Source organism: Cuculus canorus, chromosome 2, assembly GCF_017976375.1.
Source record: "Cuculus canorus isolate bCucCan1 chromosome 2, bCucCan1.pri, whole genome shotgun sequence".
Classification (NCBI taxonomy): domain Eukaryota; kingdom Metazoa; phylum Chordata; class Aves; order Cuculiformes; family Cuculidae; genus Cuculus; species Cuculus canorus.
Genome location: NC_071402.1, coordinates 49783154 through 49801620, shown reverse-complemented (window position 1 = coordinate 49801620; position 18467 = coordinate 49783154). Strand labels below are relative to the sequence as shown.

Here is an 18467-nt window from a genome sequence, read left to right as displayed (position 1 = left end):
GATTCCTTGTATAAAGCTGAGTATATACCACACTCATACTTTCGATGATGCAGTAATTAGATAAGAAAAGGCAAACAGAAATCTGAGTTATTTTACCTGCTAAGGTGAATGGTATGTGCAAAATCATCCAAATGTTCTGGGCACTTTAAAAGGGCAGCGCCAAGGAGTACCACATGGCAATTTTGCTTCTGCCTTCAAACCAAGGATTTATACCTTTGTGCTCTTCTTTTTTTCAGGTGATATCAGCAATATTGACATGACTAGCAGGCAAAATGTGAGACTACTTTGGGATTAATAACATGATTAATTGAACAATTTTTGAGCAATAAATGGGTTTTAAACTGCAGGATGTGACATAAGCCTCGGCTGCTGTTGTTCAGTTATGAATTCTATACTGTCATCAGATACTTCTCAGGGAGAGGTAATACTAAATTTTAAGAGATTGACTGGATGCAATTTTCATGTAATTCTTAATATAAAGCTAGTCTGGCCATAAAAATTCCTTAAAGTAAACAACTAATCTTCAGCATTGACATTCTGGGAACATAACGTAATAAACACTTGAAAAATTGATTAGCTACCAGTTTTGATGAAGATGACATGCTGCGTTACGTCATTTGCTCCAGCATCAGCAACTTTCAGGATACAACTTTCCCCACTGCATCGAGATCTCTAAAGCATTATTTCAAATTCTGGTTGTGTTATTAATTTCATTTGTTTATATGCTTTTACAAGAGCACAAAGAGGAAAAGCTGGCATTATATACATGCTGTATTGACACCAAGCAAAAAGACGTATTCAAAAATTGCCTAGAGGAAAACATATCTTATAAATCTGACAAGGCTTTTTCCATGCAAGAATATAGATAAAGTAAAATGCAATAATGTAACTGTACATGTCATCTTAGGAATACTGAGGGGATAAGTACCATTTCAATGCTGCGATCAGCAGCTACTACTCCCTGCCCTACCCTTGGCTCAGTGGAGAGAAGGGGAAGGTCACAATGGGGTAACAGTTGAGAAGAAAGAGTGAAGAAAAGAGGCAAAGGCAGAAAGAATTAAAAGAGAGGAGAATTAAAAGAGAGGAGAAAGACAACACTGCTCCAGCAGCTGATTCCTTGTACTGTCAAAATACAAGGAATTCCTTTTTCTTACTCATTTTCTATACTAGTCCTCACGGAAAGGAGGAATTGAATATAAAGTTTTAAGAAGAATAACTGGAAGTCAGGATCAAACATGACACAATGAAAACATTAGTGGGACTTAGGAGGAAAGAGAGGAGACTATTAGATAGCAATACATCCTACATGAAGCATCCTGATACAAAAGACAGGTCATCCACGATATAAATGTAAGTTTAGACAGGAAAAACTCAGTAGAAGAAGTGAGGATATTCATGTGTACAGGCAGTGAGAAAGATAAATGCAACCTCATGGGTAAGCAGGTTAATAAGATGGACAACATGAATAGATAGTGGCAAGCAGAGACAGTAGGAGTTCAAAGTAAGTACACAGTCTTCTGAGAAAAAGCGAAAACACCAGGCAAAATGACACGGGAAAGAGAGATAAAGCAGAGGGAGGTGGGGGCTGCAGTCCTCAGAGAGAGGGGGCAGGCAGCGAGCTACCTCCAATAGCGCTACTTGAGGGAATACAAAGTGAGAAATAGGCCACAGAAAAGGAGTTGATAGCGACAGCAGAGAAGAAGACCTGAAGTACAACGTAAAAAAAACAAGGAGGCAAAAAAATGAGAAGAAAGCAAAAAGAAGCGGCTGGCACTACCAAAAGCATTGGGCTAGCATCCATCCATCTGATGGTTGTGAGAAATGAAGGTGGAAAAAACTAATGGAGACAGAATGGAGGGATAGAAGAGACTAAGGCTAAGGAAAAAAAAAAAAAAAAAGAGGCATGAAGCCAATAAAAGACCAAAATGGGCATGAATGCAGACATTTCAACACTCAGCGTAAGGCTGAGCTGCACTGTGAGCAAAGGTACCCTGCTCCCTGCCACACCAGGGCTTCAACTGCAGGTGGAAGCCACCTGCTGCACAACCATCGAACTCGGATGGTGTCACAGCAGCACCAGCCCTCCTGGAGTGGGTAGAGACATTCATAGGAGCTAGAAGTGAGTACAAGGAATAATCCATCAAATAAAGGAATGCAACACAAGCAACATGGCAAAGGACTGGCACAGAGCTGGTGGTCAATAAGAGAAGGGCAAGCACAGCATCCAGGAAGTGCATAACAAAGGAGGAGATGTACATCTAGCATTAGTATTATCCATTAGCATCAGTAAATTGCTGGTTGCTTCCCTGATAGTATTATCAGTGCAGCTGATACTATTAACACTGTCCTCAGATCGAAAAAAACTTATTTTAGGCAATCTTTTGAAAATGACTGCTCTTGCATGGTTTTGGATGGAAGAAAAACAAAAAAAAACTGTCAGGAATCACAGACAGAAAAGGGAACAAACCAGCCTGGCTTCAGTGTCCACCACAGAGTGAAGATGAGCACGCATAAAAGCTGCCTCCTAACTATTACACAACCAATACTAGCAGAGGCGATCGGAAAAGTGGAGAGGAGGCTCTCGACTGCACCAAAACCCACAGCACTGAGCTCGGCCACCGTAAAACCAGCAGGAAGCTTCCCGGAGGCTCCCAGTTTATGCAAGCTAATCATGCATCGTTCTGGGGGTGTCAGCGGTGGGAAGCACCCAGTCCATCCGCTGCGCCCGCAGCATCCCCGGTGCATCCCACAGCCCTGGAAAGGACGCTTCTGTTTAATTCCGTACTAAACCACCCTTGTTTTCTCTTAAAAAAAGAAAAAAAATAATCCCTAAATCCAGGCATATGACGGAGCATTTCACGGGCTGCCGGCACGGTAAGCACAAAGCGAGACGCCGAACGAGGTGTCCCCCCACCCCCGGCTCACCTTGAACGACATCCTGCACATCGCAGCGCTGAGCGCAGCTGAGCCCGGGGCGGGGCAGCGCCTCCCCCTGCAGGGCTGGGCACGCAGGGATGGTGGCCATCAGTCCCCTCGGAAGGAATCTGTGCGGAGGAGGGTGTTAGAGTTGCTGTTATTATTGCGGTTGTTGCTATTATACTGGTTATTGTTGTTGTTGTTGTTATTATTGCTGTTTTATAATCATAGGATGCTTTGGGTTGACCTTAAAGATCATAGACTAGAATCATAGAATGGTTTGGGTTGGAAAAGACCTTAAAAATCATCTTGTTCCAACCCCCCTGCCATGGGCAGCGACACCTCTCACTGGACCAGGATGCCCAAAGCCCCATCACACCTGGCCTTGAACATCTCCAGGGATGAGGCATCCACAGGTTCCCTGGTCGACCTGTGCCAGTGCCTCACCACTCTCATTGTGAAGAATTTCTTCCTAATGTCTAATCTAAATCTGCCCCCTTCCAGTTTAAAAGCCATTCCCCCCAATGCAATCACTCCATGCCCTTGCAAACAGTCCTCTCCAGCTTTCCTGTAGCCCCATCAGGTACTGGAAGGTTGCTATAAGGTCTGTCCGGAGCCTTCTCTTCTCCAGGCTGAACAACCCCAACTCTCTCAGCCTGCCCTCATATGAGAGGTGCTCCAGCCCTCTGATAATCTTCATAGCCCTCCTCTGGACCTGTTCCAATAGTTACATATCCTTCTTTATTAATCAGTGGGACAGGCTTCCCAGCAGCCACCTCAAACTTCCCACTCCAGCATCCTGAAAAGCAAGAGCTCATAGAACTCACACTGCTCAGCCACTGGTTCAGACCTATAGATCAAACCTCCACCGCTCAAAAACATCTCTGAAATGGTTTGAGACTCAGATACCCCCACACCAGCCTAAGTCTCCTCACAGAGCTAATGCCTCCTCCGCAGCACCTCTTTTGCATTTCACAGCCTTTTACCTTTATATCTAGGAAAAGACTGCCAAAAGGTATCATCACGAATATACCCACCCTGCAGCCGCACAAGCGTGTGAGCATGAGTGTTCCCCCATCTTGCATGTATCCAGCTGTCAGCAACACTATCTCCTGTGGGTGATGTGCTCTCATTAGGAAGACAGTAAGTTCTTAAGGGCTTAATTTCAAGCCTTTAAAAATGAACAACCATAAAGCCAAAGCATGTCCTGTTTTGCCTGGCTGTTGCAGATTTCATTCAAAGTCTGCGTGATATAAAGTAGGCAAAACAGGGCATGCTCTGGTGGGAGATTCCTGAATTTCTTTGCTATTGTTGGTTTAAACTGAACCCTTAGGGATTTTCTTCTTTTGATGTGCACATATAAATCCCATTCAGGAGAAATTATGTGTACGCATTGAGAGAAAATTCTTGCACTAAGATCCAAATACTTTATTCTACAAATCTGCAAGTGGAGGATTTTCTGCAGATTTTTTTCCTGCAGCAATATTCATCTGCGCGTACACTAAAACCAACTATAGGCAAGCAGATGAAAGCTCCTAGTAGCATAAGCTCTTCTTCGAATGTATAGACTGGTGTGAACCTCACCTTAATTACTGAGATCATATGAACATGGATGATTATTCTGATCTTTTCTTAAACTTAAAAATACTGAATGAACTCAGTAGATTGCATAGTTAACAGTCATCCTTGCCCCAAATCAGTTGCACAGTGATACTTGCCCATTTGACAGAGGAAACTATTACTAATCTGTACACACTCCCTGCCTCACCCCTGGAATATCCCGGTATTTATTCAATCTGTTGTGAATAACATGCCAATCTTTTCACATTCATCAGCCAAAATGTTATATTTTCTGACAAATTAAAACCAAAGAATGCCTTGAATGAACAACAAAAAAGGATAATTATGCAGTAAGTTTTTTTGGGGGGGTCTGTGTTTATTTTACATGTCGAGGGAAAAATTTTGATGTGCCTTTCTTAATTTCCCAAAACAATCTGAAACTGCACCTATTTTCAGTTGCACATAGTCTTCTGTGATTGTGCTGATTTCATATGCAGGAGCAATAATTTGTCAGAACTGTTGAATACAGAAATACATATATAAGGTATGGGGTTTTTTGATGATCATTTGAAAGTTTATCCTAGAAAGCACTTATAAACTATATTTTTGGTGTATATCTTTGCCTATTGTTACACTCCAAGTCTTGTTTAAGGGCAAAGAGAAAACACACCTCGTATATATATACACACACATATAGAGCTAGACAAGAATTTATAATTAGTATAACTGAATCTTAGCAGTCTAATCCAAGAATCATCACTACAGCAGATATAAGTATTGCAGAAAAAGAAGAAAAATAAGTCTATGCAGAAAAGAAATCAATATTAATAAAGCTACAGTTAAAACTTATACACACTTCCCAGTTTTCACTGGTTTTCCTGATGTTGCCCTTTCTCCTGCTCTCCTGGGTCCTAAAGTTTGTGATTTCATTCTGGTGGTGATGGTTTGGGATATTATGGTGAGCTGTCAGCACTCAGAGTTGGTCACTGAGCAGAATGTGATGTTCACTTTGATGCTTTCTTCTTCCTCCTTTTAGGCTCTGCATAGGGTTGTTTTATGGATTTGCTAACAGGCTTTTACGTCTTGGTCTTTCTTCAGTGGTCTGCAGCACCACATTACAACCAAGCTTACTACACACAGTGGCTTTTATGTTCGTTAGATACTAATTTTTAGTTCCTTTTGTTACCCCTAAATCCAGTTTTGTCCAGCTCCAGGTCTGCGTTTCTGTACCTGACTATTGGTTGGTTGTTCATAGTTGTGGGTTCACTAGTGCCACAAGTGTCCCACCTCCTGTCACCGCATGCCCAAGCTCAGGTACCCTGCATCCTGTGTCAACACTTCTCAGTCATACCAGGTCTATATTTCTCTATACTGCGTCCTTATGTTAGCGTTGTAAAGCCATAGTGGTACTATGCAAAGGTAAACAAAAGTAAGTCAAATTACTGATAGGCACTTGGTCAATTAGGAAAAGTGCTGTTAGAGTTAAACCACGCAAAACAAAGTTGAGGGGAGATCATGAAAAGTATGAAGAGAGCAAGCCTGACAAGCCTCAGTCCTGAGTTCTTGCAAACTCAGTGCCTGTTACTAGCAGTGGAAATACTGTATTTTAGGGCTATGTTGGTTACACTGCCCACATCTTCCCTGTTCTTGATTCTTGGCAGGATTTTTAAGATTTCAAGGTATTTGAACCGGTTGGGATTTGTTACCTCTTTGGCAAAAGCAACTGCAGGGCAGCAGGCTGCATTCCTGCCACCTAATATATCATCACAGTGATTGTTTCAAGTCCTTTAGTCACGCTGCTTTGTACAGATCTGAAGGATACCTAAAATGAATTGCTGGAACAGATGAAATTATTGCCTTTAAAAGGTGAGTCAATCATTCTGAGTAAGTCATGGGCAAAGCTCACCTAAGATGGAACAGTTCAGGCACAGCTATATTTGGAGAATTAAAAGAAGCGGAACAAATTTTGAGTTAGCCAAAACATTCATTTGGAGATCTTGATCCAAACTTCTGCAAGTTTTTATGTAAACACTGAATTAATTTCTATTTGCTTTTAAAAAAACAGCAATCAATAAGCAAATATGCATTTAGAAATGTTAGTGAAGAGCAATATAAGTTTGCTTGCTGCGTATGTAAATGGATAAATATATTTCAGCAGACTACCGTAATCAATACACGTTGTGTCACTTCAGTGAGAGATTCTGCCCTCATTTCAGGAACCTACTGCTAAACTTGACTGCCATTTTCTAGACTTCAGAGCTCTTTCCTGTGGGGTATATCACACCCTACACTTGTGTAACCCAGGAGGTATTACATCGACAAACATGTTTCTCCACTAACTTTTCTGATTTCCCTTGTGGCTGTATGCCCATAGTGTTGCATTTTCTTCCGATATCACCTGTATAAAGATCATTGACTGGAGCCTGTGACCTTTATTCTTTGATTGTAACTTGTTTCTTTCTCGAGTTTTACAGAGGGTGGAGATCTTACGTTATCGATTTCAGCTGTATTTGCATTGTCTTCTTTTATGGGACATACTCCCGTAAACATTTAGTTATTTAAATATTAAAAAAAAAAATAAATAGATTTGTATGCTTTTCCAGACTAAATTACTTTATCCAGAGATATATAGATATATATGAGGTAATTTAAAATGCAAAGTAGAGCAATCACCAGCAGTTTCCGTTACAGATTTTGAAGCCTAAATTTACCCAACAACAATAGTAACGTCCTTAGCTACTGTGAAGACCAAACTGTAATTCTATTGTACTAAAGGTATAAATCCTCTTTACCACTCTAGTCCTTTCAGCATAATTTAAAAATCCTGGGTCATTGCCTTTTAGAGGACTGCTGTCTGTTTCTGCCTGTGACCTCCTGTGTGGGCTTGGGCAAACCTTTTGTGCCGAGATTTTCAAGAATGGCCTCTCACTTTGGCTTCCTTACATTCCCTTGCCTTGTAAATCAAAACGCAGACACCTGGGACAAAGGATATTCCAGCTTGGACACCACAGGCAGTTCAGCTGTGCCAGCATGGAGGTCTGTGTAGCCCAGGTCCAACTGCTTGACAAGCTAAATCAGTTCATGCCGATCTCTCTGGGAACATCTACAGCAGCATTTTGGCCTGGATGAGGAGTGTACTTCTGAAGCGAATCTTCTCATTATGTCCATTTACTGTGCTGGTTTTGTCATTGTGGAGGGATCTTATAGTATGAAAATTAGATCATTTGTTTTTAATTAAATTGAAGTCTCTGGGAGCAGACTTAGTGGGCTGCAGCTACAAATAGATATTCGTGTCCTGGGATTTAATAACAGCTAATCTGAACCAAAAAAAACCCAAACAAGCAACAATCAAAAAAAATCACAAACAAAACCAACATGGAATGGGTATAGTGTGGATTTACGTCCCCAGCACCAACTGTTTGCTCTACAGATCCACTCCTGTTAGTCTGCAGCGTTTGCAAATGTAGACATTCTGTGTTGTCCTAAGTAGATTGCTACTGCTCCCATAAGCATCTTTGATATCTCTACACTACAATGCAGTCTTTGGTGCAGAAAAAATACCTTAGAATAAGCTCTCTGGTATAGCCATGTTGTCCTCCCCCTCCTGCCTGAAGAGTAGCTAAAGCCTCCTGCACCTGCTGAAATGGTGGGACCTTTCCAGTATATTATTAGTTTTCTAAAATATATTGTATCTTTTGCATTACCTATAGTTGCTACTTTTACTGCACTGAGAAATCTTCAAATTTACACTATGACTGTACTTGTGAAATTTGTGAAACGCTAAGATCTTAAAATAATTTCGCTAATGCTTAGCTTCTTACAGTATAAGATCATAAATAATCTACTTATATTCTTCCCCCAAAAAAGACAGAAATCATAAATGTCCTGCAAATAAGTTATTATTATTTCAATTATGCACTGTGGGGTTAATTTAGATTTTTCTTGTTCAAGAAAATGTATGTAAATAATCAGAAATAACTTTGATAAAGCAGTCCATAAACCAAAATATTTTCCACTTGGCCTATCATTTACATTAATCTTTCCCTTACTAAACTGTAGCATAATCAGCAACATGGGCTGTTTCTTTTTTCTGTAATGTTTACAAAGCTACAGGCCTATTTTGCCAAAATAGTCTATAAAGAGTGTACTTTGAGTTACTCTTTATTTTGGGAGATACTCTTAGAAATGAACAATGATAATAAGAGAAACAGTAAAAATTACTATAGAAACAAATCCTGCAGACTTCTCATGGAAAATGTACCAAATATTTACATGTCCCATAAACCTTTTAAAAATAGAACAGAAAATTCACAAAACTGGACCCGGAAAGGAAAAGTTTGTCTAATAACAGAAATAGTTTACCCAATATGTCCATAACAGTATGCATTCACCCTTCTAGGGAGCTGCTACCTCAAATCTTTCTTTTCATTCCGTGGTCCTTTTGCTGAGGCTTCCTATGATATCAAATTCCATATCAAATATGAAATATAAGCTGGTGTAAGAATGCGTAGCTGCTACAGACAATGCAAGTGTTATTAACTTCCTTCATGTGGACCTTCATACTGACGCCTGCGCTATGAACCTAGGAATCAGAGAGAAGTTAACATTGAATAAGTGGTACAAAACAATGTCCACAAATTGTCATTTGAGTGTTTCAATGAATTTGCTCTTTCGTTTCCTCTTTTCCATTTGTTTCCAGCAAATTAATGTTTTTAGCCATCGAGATTGACATGCCAAGGAAATCGATGAAAGGACTACAAATACCATCAAAGACTGTACCATTATAGTCCAGTATAAGTACCAGCATACTTTCTTTGCTTTTAAGCAGATGCTTTTCAGCCTTCAAACAGCTGAACTTAAACAACTCTATGTCAGCATCTGTACAGGTACATCACACATTTTTTATCCTTCCCCTTGCAGCTTTGGAATTTTTCTCCCCTGAAATTTTAATGCTTTAAGGCAGCATGTACAGATTGTGACTACATCTTCATCTATCATTTCTCTTTCCTTTCTCTGCTTATCCTCTGTGTATGTTTATTTTATGACTCAGTCTAAAGTTAACTGTTTACCTATTTTCCATCTGCTCAGCTGGAGAGAAGGTAGTGAGCCTGTGTTCTGGTGCTTTGGGTTTGGAGGCTTTCTAATTCCACACAAGGCACTTAATGATGATTGATACTGGTGCAGATAAAGAAAACTGCCATCTGAGTTCATGAAGAACGTACACTTGATGGACTATGAAGCTCTCGACCTGTGAAGGTGTATTCAAATGAAATCTCATCATGACCACTTCCCCCAGACATTGTTTATATGCTATTGTATGTAACTCTACCGTGGAAGATCATGTGGGTCTGAGAGCATACATATCACAGGAGTGTGAGAACAATGCTACTATGGGTGGGAAAAACAACAGATTCACTTGGGTTTGCTATTTTTGTTCTACAGAATATAATTGTCTCCTATTCTTCTAAATGGAAATTTTGCATACGCTCACCAACAAATATAGAAAAAAACACAATATAAGAAACTGGGCCAAATTCTAGTTATCCTCCTAAGCCTAAGGAAGCAGATTCATTAAAGGAGGGAAGACCTCATTAATGCTGCACAAGAACCACAAAACTGCTCTGTATTTAGCACAGAAATGTTATGATTTTTGCCATCTTGTTCACACAACAGATTCTGAACAGCAGAACTGTATGGGGCCGGTTATTTCTTTTCTGTCCCTAAAACCTTGTCTGAGGACAACAGAAGCCATTGCAGAGCCTAACTTGCAGGGTCCAGGCAGCCTGAGATGACTCCCTAGAAGCTTAGCCCACTCAGTAAACTGACCTGGTAGGTTGGTTTCATCCTCACTTGGAGAGAGGGGAAGTCCTCAAAGGAAGAGACCGAGGACCTCCAGCTGAGAGTAAGGATGATGGGAAATAAGCAAGTTTGATACGAGTCATCTCTATACAGGCAGGATGCCAAGTACTTACATTTCCATATACAAAATTTATCTGAGTAACTGGCTATAGTACAGTATGTTTAATTTCTGTCTTATGGTCTGCTTGTCAAAAGATCCTTCCACTAATTCAAAAGACAGAACTTGGCTAGAGACCACAGGGATACAACTGCATGATAAAATATCCAAACTCTGAATAATTATTACAGCAGCACTAAGAAGCTAGAACTATCACATCTCCTGATGAAGTGGCTGAAAATTAACATGCTGAAACAAATTTTTATTGACAAAAAAAATAGAGATTTATAAGAGCTATAACTCTTGTAAATCTCATCTGTAGAGAATTTCAATAGTCCACCATATCGGCGTTACGGAAATCTAGAATTATGCTTTAAAAAACATAGCAAAAATATTCTCCATTACATTTTCTGCACTTTCAAAAGGGATTTGTTCTAAATTTACTATCTTTTCAAAGTATTGAACCTAAAAATAAGTAAAACTTAGTGTTCTTAAACTGCATCTGTTTGAATTCTTAGTTACATTTTTTGCCTGATCCTCAGCTGGAATAAACCGATATAATACCAATCCCCTCAGTTTATACTGCTGAAGGTCTGGCTTCCTATCACTTTTGAATATAAGGGTCTTTTTAAAACTTAAGTACTCAATGAGAGTATGATCAGGCTAGAGCAGAGGTTGAAGTAAATCTGAGGCAGCAACACTACCTAAAAATACAAAAATCTTGCTGGAAACAGATCCTACAAAAAGGCCTGCCTTATTAAAAGAGATAAAATCACAGAAAACTCTTGCAGAGGAAACTAACAAGTTCAGATACCAATCTAATCTGACCAATGATTTGAAAGTTTGTTAAGAAAAACCATTTACAAAGAAGTGGTATCCATCAGGAGCAGCTCAACATGCCGTGGCAGGGGCTTTGTGCATAACTGTTTTCCCCAATTATGATGGCAAAAGCAGCAAATAATAGCACCAACATCAGCAACTAAAAAATCATAATGATGAGAGTAGATATTTGACTGACGAATCAATGGATACTGACCCAAATGAGTACATGCTTCTTCACAAAGAATCAGGTATTATATGACCAAGACATGAGTTCTTCTTTTTGAACTTGAAGTCCACGAGCAACTCTATAAAAATCAGTGCAGAAAGCCAAGAACAAAAAGGAAATCCAGTAAGGAGTAAACAAATGAAGTGAATAGATTTTAATATTGGTCATTAGGAAGTATCTTCAAGTTAAAAAAAAAAAAGATACATCAGGCTCTGCAGTCAACATAGTGGAGAATGGCCAAGTGCAACTTGCTTGGGCAGTCTTAAGTTTGCTATACCTTTAGCTGCGTGCCCCAGAGTGTTCCTCTTGACTTGGACTTGTTCTTTGGAACTGGATAGCAAAGAGGTTGTGTCTCACTTTCAGGGCTGTCCTAGCCTGTAGGATACTCATTGAGTAAACACACGAAAATCAATACTGGGAGGGACTGGCATGACTTCTACACACTGGTAAGGCCTCATGTTTTTGGCTTGAAAATGCAATTTGCCTTCTTCTGAATGGGGAAAGTGTTGCAAAGTACCAAACATTCACCTTCCCTCCTCTTTTGTTTTAGTAGTTCTCTGCAGTAAAAGGGTATGAAATATCAAAGCTAAGTCTCGTACCAGCTATATAGACATTTTTAAGCTTTTTACTCATAATCCTATCAAGTCATGAGTGCTCACTAGTAAGATGTTTGTAGCTAGAACATTTCAAGAGAGAACAAAAGATATAAAAAAATTGCACTTAAATGTGTCATGGACTTGGAAAAGTCTCTAATGTAGTTTATTACTAGTTGTGCAGTCTGCCAAAGTCACGCCCACATCATGCATTAGAAAACTGCAGCAGTACTGAGAGTCAGTTCAGTGAGCAAATCTGCTCTTACAACAAGCATCACAACTTAGCTTCTCTTTATTCAAAACTGTAATGACTGGCCTGATGCAGAAGATCAAGGGAAATTCTTTCATTAACTTTTCCTGTTATGTTATACAGCAAGGACAAAGTTGAAATATTTAGAACAATCAAGAGCTGCTTTAGAAGGTGAAGGTTTGCCTCAGCCAAAATAAATGAGATGCTTCACTGAGGAAGACAACGAGAAATCAGCCAAATTAGATGGTACTGTTTTAAGTCTATGCAAGAGTGCAATGGTTCATGGTTGAGCTATGAGGAGAATGTGGTGTAGATGTTGCAATTTACCTTGGGGGCCTTCGGAAAGTGAGAGAAATCATAGCTATTTTCTATTATGAGAATATGTCCGAGTAAACTTAGGAAGCAGAATCATAGAATCATAGAACGGTTTCCATTGGAAGGGACCTTAACTATCATCTAGTTCCAGTCCCTCTGCGATGGGCAGGGACACCTCACACCAGACCAGGCAGTCCGAGGCCCCACTCAACCTGGCCTTGAACACCTCCAGGGATGTGGCATCCACAACCTCCCATGGTAACCTGTACCAGTGCCTCACCACCCTCATCGTGAAGAATTTCTTCCTAACGTCTAATCTGAATGTGCAGGAAAACCATAGTGCATGAGATTGCTGATTAGCAGAAGATAAGACATGATATTAGGCTGTGTAGGGTTGCTAGATAAAATGGTAGCTACTAAACTACTATGCAACAAGCATATTTGCTTGGTACTGCAACAGTATGCAGAAAGCAATCATGAAAATTTGAAAGAGCATCAACTCAGATACCTGAATCCAGTGAGATGACAGGACAGAGAATAAGAGATACTCCAATTGGATGGAAAATAAGATCTAGCAGTTATTATACAACAACATTCAGAAAAAAAAGATGGTCTATTGAGAAGAATGGCATCGTCCCAGTTTGTACATCCAGAAAGAAATAGGTGAAAGAAACAAGAAAACAGAAGTCAAACAAAAGGACAAGAAAAAAGTGCAGTTCTGAATAATTGAGTTCTGGATTACACTGAGCACTGTAGGCATCTAAACTGTTTCTGCTGACAGAACTGCATTTCAGACCCTGGTCCTAACTTCTGTGTGCCTCAGTATCACAATTATTAGGAAGGTAAATTCATTTTTTCAAAGTGATATGGTATGGTCCTCAGATACTGTGGCACAAGGAATTTCTGCAAGACAAAAGAAATATTTTCATCAGAAAAGTAGAGAACAAAATGGTTTTAGTAGAATACATCTTTCCTGATGAAATGCAGTGAAGATGTAGGACTTGCCACACGTAAATGTATACTGCACCATTTTGCTGTTAAATGAGACTCTGTGCAAGCAACCTTATTTTAGCCTAAGTGTACTCTAAAAAGTTTTTAGTGAAACTAATTATAGTTTACTTATAGGCACAGACCAAATAACAATAATGCATAAACATTTATGACAGGAGGTGATAAATGTCTTATTTCCACAGTAAAAGTAGGGAGCCTAATCTGAGCTTGAAATGTTCTGGATGGGTATTTACATTCTAGGCTACAGATGTACATAACTGATTATTACTTTGAAAGGGTGAAGAGAGCTCCATTATGCCAGGAAGACTCTTCCATACACTAAATCTTTAGTTCTGTCTTCAACATAAAGGCCAAACATGAAACTTTTATGGGGGGAAAAGATGCATGACTGAATCTTTAGTGATCACTGAGTAGAGACTCAGATGTATCTAATTTGAGAGACTTTCTACCTATTTGCTAGAATATTATTTCATTTTTATCTCAAAAAAAGAGCAGATGACCTCATTCCCCAGTGTAGGGGATGGTGAATGTGGTGCCTGCACAGGAATCATAGGCTTGGTTCCTGCCTTTTCCACTGATCTGCTCACATAGCGCAGCTGACAAAATCTGTGCAAGTTTTGCTGTCTCTAAGTTCCGAGGTACTTGGTGCTGCCTTCCCCTTCCTTTGGTAAATCATACTAAGTAGGAACTAAATATTACCACTAGTATTATTGACTGAGACGATTTTTTGATGATCTCATTTTCACTGCACATCCCCAGTTGATGAGCAGAATATGCCAAGTCTTAAATATGCTATGAAATGGCAGGATGATATGAGATGAGATTAGATGAGATGTGCTATACTGCACATACCAGTAAAAAGATGAAACAGAGAAATTACATTAGAAGAATATTTTTGAGCAAACATTCTTTGCTTAAAAATTTAAATCTATTCTTAAATGAACATCTTTTAAAACAGAAAGTGCAAACTCAAGAAATGATCTATAATCACGGTAAAGTAAATGCCTACTAAGTAACATAATCTGTTTATGTTAAAATAACACAGATCCAGAAACACTTTGAATTGTCTGTATTTATCCAGTAAAGCGCTTGACATCTGTCAAGCAACAAAGTTTACTCCTCACTGACAGGAAGAAACAAGGAAAGCAAACCTTAGAGAGACTGAAGAAAAAAGGAGGAAGGAAAGGAAAAAGGAGGAGAAGATTTACTGTGAGGAAATAAGGGCAGGTAGCTGTACAAGAGTGTTTTCTGCAGAGGGCCACTGTCTTATAAATGCTGATTGCTGAGAGCTGTCAGCTAATAAATTCTTGTCTGTGTTTCTGGAACCTGTAATTACAACAAAAGATGACAATAGGGGAAGATAAATGATCATCCCATCAATTATTGATACTGACCTTTTTTACAAGATGACTTTCTATGTTAGATAGGATGAGCTGAAGCTCAATGACAGTAAGTGCTTTTCTGTGTGTTTTTGCTGCCTTTGAATTTGGCTTAAAATAGTTTTAAGAAAGAGAGATAAGGGATTTATAAATTTGGGGAGATTCATTCAAGAAAAAAACATCTCACTCCTCTGTTCCACTTACTCCACCCTTCCTTCCAGTGGTCTTAAAGCTCTGCAGAAGCAAGGCTAGACTCCTGCTTGCACATGGCCACACTGCAGCCTTTGCAATGGTATTAGACTGAAACTTTTGTTTTTCATCTGCTGGTGACAGGCCATTCTGTCATTATTATCTCCATGTATACACCCACACTCCTTCTCCTGTCTACTTCCCCACATTCGTGTTTCACTCTGGCTTTACGTATCTCCAGGATCTCTGTATAGAATTTTTGGTCACTCAGAAGTTTTACAGAAATCAAGTTATTGAGTTTTGGGAATGCTGCTATAAACATTTTTTCCAACTACTTTGAGTCAAAGGCAAAGGTTGTCATAAAGTTTTTCCTAAAATCTGCCCACATCTTTAGGTATCTCTAGAGATTTTTCGAGAAAATCTAAAATGTGGCTATTTAGCCTCCATTTCTAGAAAACACAGGGAATCTCCTGTCCAGAGAAGAGCAACAAAGCTGGTGAGGGGGCTGGAGAACAAGTCTTACAAGGAGCGGCTGAGAGAGCTGGGGTTGTTTAGCCTGGAGAAGAGGAGGCTGAGGGGAGACCTTATTACTCTCTACAACTACCTGAAAGGAGGTTGTGGAGAGGAGGGAGCTGGCCTCTTCTCCCAAGTGACAGGGGACAGGACAAGAGGGAATGGCCTGAAGCTCCGCCAGGGGAGGTTCAGGTTGGATATCAGAAAAAAATTCTTCACAGTAAGAGTCATTGGGTACTGGAACAGGCTGCCCGGGGAGGTGGTCGAGTCACCTTCCCTGGAGGTGTTTAAGGAACGGGTGGATGAAGTGCTTAGGGACATGGTTTAGGGAGTGTTAGGAATGGTTGGACTCGATGATCCAATGGGTCCTTTCCAACCTTGTGATTCTGTGATTCTGTGATTCTGTGATTCTGTGATTCTGTGATACTTACCAATAAATACATATACTCCTTGTTTGAGATAGCACATCTCTTATGAGCAAGAGCTGCTTTTTCTACTATGGAACCTATCAGACAGCTTACAAAGAATCTGCTCCCTAAAGTGAGGTTGCAAAGGATCTCCTGCAGCTGAATTCCTTATCTGAACTACCTGCAAAACTATGCCAGAAAAATTTGTCAGGTATTACTCTGCACAAATGCACTCAAAGAAAAGTTAGAGCAGATACTAAGAAACACAGGATTTAGCTTTCCATCTCGAATTCTTAGTTTAGGCACTCATTTTCTGCACTTTCACATGATATTCTGTGCTTTATAGCATGTATTTGAATCATCTGGTTTACGTCCTGCTTGTTTGTATTCTAGGTGTATGTTTTCAGAAAATCCTCCCGAAGAATTTATGTTGGAGACCAAGGGCAAAGGTGCAGAAGAAGAGTTTGAAACTGAAAGCACGGAAGCGCTGCTTCCAGTCTTCACACATGTACAGGCAGGCCTCTATGCAAGAAGTATGTCCAAACTTACTAAAGGGTATTTTCTTTTGCAGTTATGCGAATCTGAAACATTCATAGCAAAAGATGCCTTGTCATTAAAATCAGCAATTCCACCACTGGGATAGGACAGACTGTAGGAACGTACATGGCTATTAGAATAAATTGATTTTCCCAAATGTTGTGCAAGACAATAAGTTTCTTTCTGGTTGAAGAGGAGAAAATCTTTCATGACTTGTTGGGTATGTACAGAAGCAACATCTTTCAGAGACTGCTAACTGAATGCCCAGCCCAGACATAATCTGACTACTCTGAAAGAAACTGTGATAATTTTGTAATCTTTGTCATTTCCCTTAAAGTACCCAAACATTTATTTTCTACGAGGAACATGCTCTGCTCAGCTTTTATTCGATTTAATTCCTCTAACAATAAAGAGGACAAGGACCCCCAGCAAGTTAATGGACAGCAGGTCTCTTTAAGAGCTTGCTTGCTCTGGACTTAAAGGTCACTTATGTCAGATATTTCCAGATATTCATCTGTAAAAAACAGTTCTGGTCCACAATATACTTAGGGTTTGAAAGGTTTTCAAGAAATAGATTGAAAATACCAGTGGATATCCTATGTGATAGCATGGAATTTTGTTTAACAGAGCATTTGAAGATGGTGTTGCTTGTTTATTTTCAAACACCTCATAGTTTTTACGAAGTACAAACCATTGTGGGAAGTGGCAAGATGGACATGTGCAACAAAGATAATTTCCTTTCCACAATGTCACAGTTAGAAAAGGAGAATATTTTTAATCTGCTCTAGAAACTGAAAGCATTTATGGATGGAAAAGACAAATCTGATATATTTGAATTGGCAGCATCCTACAGTTAGGAAAGCCAACTCTTACTATGTAGGATACGAAAATCGTCTCTCGCAGATACATCTCTATGGAGTCCTGAAGCCATAGTGACACAAACCCACAGGTGGTGATATATTCTTGCAAACAAAACCAACAGCTTGTTGCTGGTGCTTCCTGAAACAGTATCCTAGGGATTGCACTTGCCAATCCCTAGGCAGTGCTGTGTGGCATGTACCAAAGCCCTCATAAAGTTATGAAATACTTTGCTACTCATATGAATCATTATTGAAATATTAGAAGTATGTGTCTCTAACCATATCTTTGCGCCTGATTCTGGCAAATTTTATTAAGAGAACTGAACACTGGCTGTGTGAGTGCATCTGGGGTTGGAAATGTGAATGGATATAAAACTTAGGATAGCAATGTCATTAAGCAGTGCAACTCCTGGTACAGACGACATGGTTCTTAGGCCTCCTTCTCCTTCCTCAGCCTCCCCTCCAGCTTCTGTGTTACCCAAAGCTTGTGCCAAATACCTTCAAAAAGACAGGAGGTTCATTGTCTGCCTTGGATGAGCAGGCACTAGGAGCTGAGAGCACTGTCTGCGCTTGCAGTATGGTTGCTTGGGCTGCATGGTTTCCAGCATCCTCAGAGCACTGAAAATGGCAAGAGGAGTTGTGATCTCAAAAAAACTGTTGTGCAGGGTGTCTTCTCAAGGACATGCAGGTAGAAGCAGGGTACATAGTTTAGACTAGATATTAGGAAGAATTTTTTCACTTTGAGGTTAGTGAAACACTGGCACAGGTTGACTGGAGAGGTGGTAGATGCCCCATCCCTGGAAATATTCAAGGTCAATTGGGCAGGAGTCTGAGCAACCTGATGCAGTTGATGTCCCTGCTCACTGCAGGAAGGGGGTGGGCTAGGTGACCTTCATGGTTCCTTTCAACTCAAATCATTCTATGATTCTATGA

The 18467-nt window shown here is 39.9% G+C and overlaps 1 protein-coding gene across 2 annotated transcripts in view; it reads right to left on the bottom strand.

Moving 5' to 3' along the window:
• Positions 1–2999, bottom strand: part of ANKRD29 (ankyrin repeat domain 29) — a 35351-nt gene extending 32352 nt beyond the window's left edge. Inside the window, exon 1 of one of the 2 annotated variants that reach the window (XM_009563250.2) lies at positions 2926–2999. In XM_009563250.2, coding sequence (XP_009561545.1) covers positions 2926–2946 — 21 coding nt within the window. In that variant the 5' untranslated portion in view covers positions 2947–2999. The remainder of the gene's footprint in view (positions 1–2925) is intronic. The other variant, XM_054060237.1, reaches the window with a different exon arrangement.
• Positions 3000–18467: the final 15468 nt, after the last annotated feature.